General features: G+C 36.2%; 1 protein-coding gene across 4 annotated transcripts in view; it reads left to right on the top strand.

The window, feature by feature from the left end:
• The window catches only part of LOC119080273 (transcription factor EC), a 45747-nt gene that overhangs the window by 6277 nt on the left and 29542 nt on the right, over window positions 1–9928 (top strand). For 2 of the 4 annotated variants that reach the window (XM_037188539.1, XM_037188537.1), the window contains 3 exons: window positions 3561–3768; window positions 3837–3980; window positions 4044–4394. In XM_037188539.1, coding sequence (XP_037044434.1) covers window positions 3561–3768; window positions 3837–3980; window positions 4044–4394 — 703 coding nt within the window. Of the gene's footprint in view, window positions 1–390; window positions 1267–3560; window positions 3769–3836; window positions 3981–4043; window positions 4395–9928 lie in introns of those variants that run through there. The other 2 variants (XM_037188536.1, XM_037188535.1) reach the window with 2 other exon arrangements.

Here is a 9928-nt window from a genome sequence, read left to right as displayed (position 1 = left end):
ATTCGATTGGCAAAAAAAAACTTTTCCGATTTATCTCCCGCGCAATCGCTAGCAATCCACAATAATAATATTCGGGTTTTTTTTTGTTTATAGCAAAGCTATACATTCGGCTAAGACAAGAAATACTAAGTCAGTAATGAACAGGGTAATTCGTAAAAATTGATCAATAAGTTGATGGTGTGCCAATTGAAGGAACGATCTTTAGCGGTTCATTGAACCAAGAATTGTGTGATCGGTACTTAAGTCACAGAACAGTCGTTTACAATATGAACCGAAAAAATGAACACCCTGTACGACTATTTGCATCTTGAAATGCGTAAATTTGTTGTTTTTAAAATAAATGTTTATTTTCAAATATGCTTACATTAGTTGAAAATGTGTCTGTTTAGTACCGACGGTTCTGTTCTCGAGATCGGGTCCACATGTGAACTAATGCTATTGAAAGCAATTTCAGAAACGTTTATACGCTATCGATATTACATAACTTGAACAAACCGATTCGCTCTTGAACTTCTCTGCTCTTTTTCTGTATATATCTGCGTGGTGCTTTTTTTTTATCGTACAAAGTGTTGTGTGATGAACGATGCTTGATCTTGACAATCAATTTCTTAGTTTCATGTTTTCTTCGAAAGATTTATGAAGATGATCTCGCATTATAACTTGACGCTGTATTGAGTTCTATGAACGAGATTAGTTTATCAACTAAAATATGGCTTCGAAAACAATATACGATGATTTAGTTAAGCGAGTGCAACAAATTTTTCATTTGCCTCCAAACGAGACAAAATCGTTGACTAATCATAACATACAAAGTGACTCGATCGATTTCTACAACAATAATCCTTTCGAATATAATCCACAACAACAGAAAGTGCTAGACAATAATCGTTCTGAATTGGACAAAAAGTATCAGCCGTACGCTTCATCTTCATCCCATGTCAATTTGAATGGACTGAATGCTTCCGAACCGTTTATGGCTAACGAATATAATGCCAATTATGCTATCAATCAACCATCGGATTATGGTTGTAATCAGGCTCAAGGCGTAATTAATCAAAATCCGTCAAATGATCGAAGCAAATTATCGAATGAAATGTCTGATTCGGATGTTAATTCGATGAAAAGTATCAAGGTAACGGTTGGAATTGATGAAGATTTGAAGATGATACTGGAAATGGATCCGAGTATTGTCGATCTGGGTGGAACACCAACCTTTGGGGATGTTGATGATAGGAATTTTTCACGATTACCACCGTTGACGGGAGGGTAAGTTGTATCAGCTTCTTGTGATTACAAGTTAACTTTGACCCACTAACGCGGTTCGAATAGATAGATGGAAATTTTGTCTCTTTCTTAATCGCAGATGATTCGTTAAAAATGTATATTCAAATGCAAATTGATAACATTCGTAGACATAAAGTCAAAAATTAAACATTGCGAAACAGACCGATCAATCATGTCGTTGAAACGCGGTTTTTTTAAACTCTAAAAATATCAGATAAGTTGACTCACAGATTACGATTAGTATTAGTGCGCACATTGCTTACTCATTCAGAATAAGATGTTAACGATGGCAATATCTGTCCAATTAGATATACCCAAATCAATCTCTTTAACTATACATGAGGCAGTGTCTTTCAAATTAATAACAATTTATTGGAAGAGATGTCAGTATTGGGTTGGTCGTTGGTCGACGAAAAAAAGCTGCTAATTACGGAATGTGTACATTGGAAAGAACTCAATGCTAAAGTAGGTTGATTTTAGGAATTAGACACCATGTATACCGTGTGGCAAGTGGCATAGGGTTTTTAATATTAATTTGTCGGTTGTGACAATGGCACGATTAGTTAAAATCTTAAACGGTGAAAAGTTCACACATACAGATGAAGTTAACGTTTGATGGAGAAAAATCACTGTGTTAGGTTCACAAAAGATTAATAATGGCAGATGTTGCTTGCACGCGCGGGCGCAAATATTTTTAAATATTTTATTTGCACCCGGGTGAAAGTTGTAGATATTGTGCCATGGCTTCGAAAATGATAAAGATGATATTTCAACGGAAGTCAATAATTGCACAGTATCAGAAAAAATCAGTTTTTATGTGATTTAACACTTACTTGTGGGGCTAAATTGAATCTACGATTCAACAAATGATCGTAATTTTTGGACCAATTTGTACAAGGCAGAACCACTGTGCCTAATGTAACACTTATTTTTGCATAAATTAGGAAAAAGTTTTCCACTATGAGATGTAAATTCCAATATTTGTGTCAATTAAATTGACTCAATTTAGTCCCGGGTAGTATGCTATTTACAGCCTGGTGCACTCCAATTATAAATATCGGTTCCATATCATTAATTTATGTAAAGTATTCGTTCCGCAGATATGCTCTTATAGTAGTTTTAATTTACATTGAAGCAAAATCGGTTGGATTTCACGTGTAGGCTATTCATCTGTTGACAACAATGACGACAAATCTAAGCAATGAGTTCTGCGTAATGTTCACTTATAGAACGAAATACATATTCAAACTAGTGAAGCCATAGATTTTGGATCAAATTCTTTAAAAGAAAGAAGTAATAGTTTTAATGAATATATCGGTATCGAGAATCCCGATCCGAGATACGTGCGTAACTCATGGAACTCCAAATTTTGATTCATGTACACGTGAATTTGTTGTGTGTTTTAACTTACACGAAAAAAGCATGGCTCCTGTCAATACTTCCTGAAAGACCTGAAATACTCCTAGGTTCTTTTTTATATGAAAATCTAAACACAATCCATTGATATGATTCGTTATTTCGATTTAGATTCTTTCAAACAATGAGCAAGCTATGCTCAATTATTCGGCGGTTAGAGAATCAATCTACAAACTAATTATGCCTGTCCAACGCACTGTCAGTGCTTTGGCCTGTCTTACGATTTTTCAAATTGCAGAATAAGATAATGAAATGGCTTTCTTTTTCACCATAAATTATTCCATATTCCATATAGCACAGCACTGTAGAACTGTGCCGCGTCATAATTAAGCAGCAACAATTAAAATTAGATTAATTGCGATTCACAGTAGCCCAGTCCCGGTTCAGATTCAGATGCAAAATCTTATAAAGAATAGATTTTTACGTCACAAGGACGGAATAGTTGAGAAGTCGAGCTTTTGCGTGAAGTTTGTTGCTCCGAGGCGAATCCGAGGTCAGTAGCCACGCGAATACGTGACTTCTCATTTCTCGTCCGAGTTACGTACTGTGCTAGAGTTATTCTGCTCTATTCACTATTCTGCTAGAGTCATTGCACTTTTGTACAAATTATACTTCTCATATTTAGAAAACTTATAAAATTGTATTTCCTTTTATCCGAAAGGAATGAAATTAGTCGATCACGATGATAGTTTTCTTAGATCATTTGGTCTACACATTTTTTGTTTGTTAAGCAAGCTGCATACTTTTTGATGAAGTTTTTTTGTCTGATCCCTTTAATAATTGATTAAGAAATCAACAATGTCATCACTTTTCCTAACTATTTTATCAATTATTTACCAACTATTTACGATTGATTGTAGGCCATCATTCAAAACGGCCACACCTACCTCTCGAACGCAATTGAAACAGCAATTACAAAGAGAGCAATTGCAAGAATTGGAAAGACAAGACTTGGAACGTCGTGAAACGGAAAAAAAGCTGAAAAATCAGAGCAATCCACAATCGTCAAATGTGTTAAAAGTACCGTTGCAGAGTATCGGTGTTGATGTGCCTCCACAAGTGTTACAAGTAAGTATTGCCTGTCGAATAAGTTTGAAAGAGAAAGAACTCTGAATGCATTGCATATTAAATTGTAGGTTCGTACTGTTCTGGAGAATCCTACACGTTATCATGTTATACAAAAACAAAAGACCCAAGTTCGACAATACCTGAGTGAGTCATTCCAACAGAATGAATGGGAAAATGGATCACAAAACTGCGGCAAAGACCAAATGGATTATGTAAGATTGACGATTCATTCAATACAGCAATTTCGAAAACTAATCAGCTATCTGAAATTATAGACATTAGGCTCCAATTCCAACACCCCGTCAGATAATGCATCGTATGTCGGCGGTAGTCATATGCGCCCAAATATGCCACCACCACCATATGGAGCAAAAATGCAAATGCAATCACATCCGAGCTCAAAACCCAAATCGCATTCTATGCAATCGATGCAACAGTCAAGCGCCGGTAGTAGTGGTTACCATCATAACCAGACTCAACATTCGAATCGCAGTTTGGAAAGTGCGAATAATGGCAGTTCCGGAATGTCGACATTCTTCCAGAATCGATACGGATGTGGAATAAATGCTAGCCCAGAATCGGCCATGTCTCCGAGTATCAGTTCAGTGGCAACAAGCACGTCGGAGGTAAGTCCTATGTATAAGAAAGTAATGTCAGCTGTCTATGACTGTAACGAGAAGAATCCAGATATTCATTATTGCGAGTTAAGCTCAAAGAGAAGACCCTTGGTTTTTCTACGGTCGTTACAGCTTTTAAGTAACTTATAGAAGATCGTAGGAAAACTGGTTCATATACGATATTCAAAAGTCTTTGTGAGCTTGCTTATCAATTTACCTATCACATGATGCAAGCGTATCACCAGTATAATTATCGATTCTAATACTTAATTTGACGATTTGAATTCTTGTACTTCATTGACTGTAACATACATTGTTATAAAAGTCAACAATAATAGGGGCACTTTGCTCATTTTCTCGTTGTTCTCGATAACAGATGCTGCACAGAAATAGTTATTTTTATGTGCGCGTTGTATTCTGCCTCATTTTCTCCCCTTAAGAGGGTATGATCAACTCAATAGCGCAGTATGTAAGTCGAGACTTCATATTGAATTGCCAGTTGTGGGTTTGAAACTCAACCGCAACACAAACAATTCGCTTCATCAGGTTGTTGTCCACAATAATGACATCTGATTGAATCGATCATTAGGTTGCGTCTTGGATTTAGTACCGATAATGACTATTTGTGTTACACATTGTTCGTTGGTAATGTCAGTTAGACGAAAAGCTCGTTGACGGTGTGTGTTATCTTCTGTAAATTGCGTTATCTCGACGACTGGTCGACTAACATTTCTAGTGAGTAAAGTGCAACACTTTCTCTCCCATGGTGAGAAAATAGAACTTTTCTCAATCGAACTGTCACTTTGTTTATGTTTTCGAAAATGGTATGGCGAAACGATGTTTCGTTTCGCGGAGAAAAACAGCAAAAACTCGAGCGAAATTATGGCCCTCGCTTCGCTCTTACTGAAATTTGTTATTTTCTCACATCAGTAAACAAATAGCTATTGTTCAACGAGAGAACCAAGGTTGGAAATTGCATTTCGATGGTGCTGTTTGTGGCCAGAGCATAGCGAGTCACCTAAACTAAACGTTTTTAACAACAAATGCTTCCGAAGTTGCAGTGAAGAACTTCTTATCTATCATCACGACAGAGTAAAGTATTTGACGTTTCGAAAATGAACCGCTCCTGCCTGTAATTTTCTACAAATATAGGCGTGCCGTAGCGTTGAGGCTATAAAAATGCCGACTCGGCTCGGTGAAATTGTCGATTCAACAGTGATGCACTGAAAGATAATGAAAAATTACATCGATACTAATCAGTGCGCCCAACTTGGATAAGAAGCATAATTCGAACATGCCTCACAAATAAAAATCAATCACCAAAGTTTGATAGTCAGTTAAAATAGGTCTTTGTACTATACAGTAAATTCTCGTTGTATTCAGCATTAATTTACCTCTTATCTTATGTACATTGTACAACAATGAATTTGCACACAATTTCCTCTGCTCTCGTTACCATCATGATTTTCTGGATGCAGGTGAAGTAAAGTTCAAAAGGGTTTTGTTTCTAACCATTGAATGTGTTTGCTTTTGTTACACATAAGTGTTAGGTCAAACACACTTACAGCTGTAGGCGGCAACTAATGGTTGTATTGAGAGGAAAATATCTTCCCTCTTGTATTTCAATTAAACCAGAGCAGAGGTTAATCATGAACGATTTGCAGAGTAATATTTCCTTGAATGTCTAGTCCAATTAATTGAAATCTTTTTGCGTAAGAACTGCTTGAGCACGTCTTTTGAATATTAGTTTTTGAAAAGCAGGCCAGTTCCCTATACTTGTTTGTATACCGACAATCGCAAGAATTATTATCTTTAGTAGATCGAAATTCATATTTTACTAATTCTTTCCGAGTCAAAAAAAAACATAACAGATGTTGCGCGGCGTTCGAAATTGATTAACCACAAAACATGTTGTGAAGTTGATTTTAATCACGCTATCGTTTTAAGCAATTAACGTTTGTCTTAGTTTCCAGTTGCGTTGTTCACTTAGCTATAAAAAAAATTTCTACACATAGACGCGTATACGGCGTAATCAATACGACATAAAAAAAATGTAATTGATTAGCCGTAATGATATATTAGCTATATTAAGAAAGTTGTAAATGGACTGTGGTAATCTGTGGCACTTGTCGTCAATCCAATTGATGGTACTTGAGAGATACAATTGGTTATAATATACCCGTTTTTCGAAAAAAAAACGCGCGGATATTCTAAATTTTTGCATCAACATGTCTTTAAGTAAGGTGAAATTATGGACATAGGCTTCTCGCTCGAACTCAGTATTATATTTACACGAAAAATTTCATACTTTTCTAGTCACCCCGGGAAATATGTCGTTACTTCATTGACATAAGCGTTAAAACTCATTTCCCAGGGGCTTAGTGAGTAAAATAACTTACCTAGGTGTTTGGAACTTTGTATTTTGCCTTGTGTGGTTGCATCCCTCACCTTCGAGCTGCAAACACCACTCTTAGTAAAATAAAAAGTTCAAAACAAGGACGTTTCATATGTACAGTTCTTCGTCTGATAAACAGGCATAGAAAATGTCTAAATAGAAAATTCGGCACTCTGGTTTGGACACACTTTTTCTTCCCCAAACTGTCACTTTTGTTTTGGAAAATGGTGTAACAAATTGAAGTTTTTGTTTCGTTGAGAAAAGCTGTTAATTACACCTCGTACATATCAAAAATTCACTTCTGGAGGAAAAAAGTAACTTTGAATGTTCGCTTGTGAGAATTTCCTATTTTATTTACTTTTTACAGCACTGCTACTAGCACCAGTGCTGTGCTTTTTTAAAACCTGTTAGCATAACTTAAAGGAACGAATGATAAAGCTTAAAGTCTTTTTATAGCTTGAATATTTATGGCGTTGTGTAGAAGAAAAATCTTTATTTAAAAAACAAAGTGTGCTGCCCTCTTAGAGAAGGTTGCCCGTCCACACAGCATATCCATCAATAATAAATTACAAAATATTTACAGCGGAAAGCTAAGTCAAAATTGAACGTTAAATTATTAATGACTAGGTACCATATATGTGGTTCTTAATAATCCGGATCGTATCGACCAAAATGTCTTCCGTAATTTAATTAAGCTTTGAAATATCTAAGTTAAATTCTCTGAAGAAATCTATAACACTTTTCCCCACCGTTCCGCGCGACCCAAACCAAAGCCCACGAACTGACCATTTGAGCTTTCCGAGACTTGTGCCATATTTTTCATTGTCACTGGTCTCATATCGTACTGTTGGATCGATTATGAATGCGTTCCTCGATTTGCTGTCTATGACAATGATATCACTGAATCTGGATCGGCCTTCAGTGTCAATTGCGTATACTTCTTCAAAGCAGTCATATCCTTTCGGCCGCAGCAGCTCGGAAAGTTGATGTTTCGCTTTGTGATGTCTGGATGTAATTTGCTGGTTGTTTGAAGACCAACTTCCGGTCACGTGTTTCGTTCTCTCTGTTGCATTTGCGACAGAGGCTGGAAGCGCTTTCAGCTCCAGGAACTCCATTCAGATTCGCATAGTACTGTTCAACTTGATGGCGGCAGTCCACTCGGATGAAGACAGTGAATTTTTGTTGCAGACAAAATCATTACCTTTGACGTAGGCTTGGAAGTGGGTGACTCCAATGCCCTGGTATTTGAGATTACACCAATCATCAAAGCACTTTTGTCGCAGCGCCATTCGCAATGTTTTCGTACTGTTACCGACGACGTTCAATGCGTTCGTACAAAATTCCATTTCCTCGGTGCAGTTCGCAATACTTTGGAATAATTGATCGTCAACTGTTGAGAGACGCTTAGCAATGGCGAAGTGTTGAAGGTGGACTTCACACGATGCTTTCATTAATCCTAGGCCTCGAAACCGTCTTGGGGCGTAGAACTGATTGTCGTTGGTACGCATAGGAAGACCGATTATTTCTTTGACCGTGCGACGGATCATGGTGTCTATTGTGGGATTTTGTTTGTTGGTGCTGCTTGCAATGGATAGGTTAACGTTGGGAAGACGTATTGATTTATTATGTTCAGCTTTTGGTCCGGTTTCAGAAGTGGTTCACTATTCACAAAGGTCATGGGTGTCGCCCTATCGCCATATCATCATTAAATTAAGATTTGTTTGAAATGTTGTTTCAAGTACTAATACTAATACTAATATTATTTGGCTTAGATGGCTACAAGCTTCCTTCTATACTTCATTTATCAATTAAATCGAACATAGCATAGACTAAACTAGAACGAACATAGATTTTTTGGAACAATTAAATTTTTCGATAAATTACATCGTCATCGTGGAAAAATCTTATCAAAATAAAGGTCGATTTCTCGAAAGCCGCGACAAACAAGCTTTCAACTATTTTCAACATTTGTGCTAGTATCTCAAGAGATGATAAGCTTTCGATAACTCTCAAAAGTTTTTCAGGTCAATATTTAATATTCCAATTATAAATTCTTTGAATGTCCATTATAGAAACACATTATATCGTCAGTTGGAAATTTCTCATGTTTGCGTGGTATTGCAAACACCATTAGAATGTTTTCTATGAACATATCTCAAATCTGTAGAGTTTCCAGTGATTCTTTGACGTAAACAATGACCACCAGCTGCGTCGAGAGTCAGTCGAAGCTGTTACATCATTACGTGCTTGTCCTATTTCAAATCGTGTCTAGTCATTACCACCTCAAGTGGTGTCATCGAATGTTCGCTTTGTCTTACATTTTTTCATATTAAGAAATGAAATATCATTATTTGCCCGTGTCACTTTAGATTGCAGACATTGCAGACCTTAAAATCATTCAACATTATCGCAATTCGAATGACAAGAACACACGACAAGAACACTTTCGAGTACCCCAAATCATGCATAAAATATCAAATTTTTATTTTTCACTTTTTTTTTGTGATAAGGGTCATGTACGTCCTTGTAACATTCCAAAAATAAATATCCACACCCAATCGATCAAAAAGTAATTCGATTTGTCACCCATTTAAATTGACACCGAAATGTATATAATTGTACAAATCGTATCATTTCTCGCATTATGCATATCTACATACATATATACAGCACACTGTCTGTACAACGTCTGCGAGTGATGCGATTATTTATGCATTGCTCAAATGTAATTACTAATCAGCCAGTGCACAGAACGAGACAAACACCATTTAAGAGAAGTAAAAAAATCACATTCTAAACATTAGATTCAAGAAAGCATAAATATTGTTCCAGTTACAATGGTAGGCTACCTTGACTTACTTAATTATATAATGTTGAAGATAAAATCATTTGCATTGCCACAAGCATACACAAGACACTAAATGTACGATTAACTCGTTTCACATAATTATAACATTGATCAACACATTTTCGTAGGACCATCTCATTTTAATGAATTGCTTATATTATAGCTCAAAGGATAGTGTCCTATGTGGAAGCGAATAGATATTTTCGATTTTTAATATAAATAGAATGTAAAGTCCGTTAAATTTAAAACAATCAAAATATCTTGAAATCAAATTTAGGCGCCAAGTTGCATTAGAAACAA

The sequence above is a fragment of the Bradysia coprophila genome, unplaced genomic scaffold, assembly GCF_014529535.1.
Source record: "Bradysia coprophila strain Holo2 unplaced genomic scaffold, BU_Bcop_v1 contig_350, whole genome shotgun sequence".
NCBI lineage: Eukaryota > Metazoa > Arthropoda > Insecta > Diptera > Sciaridae > Bradysia > Bradysia coprophila.
Note: the sequence above shows the minus strand (reverse complement) of the source record. Positions and strands in the feature narration are given on the sequence as shown.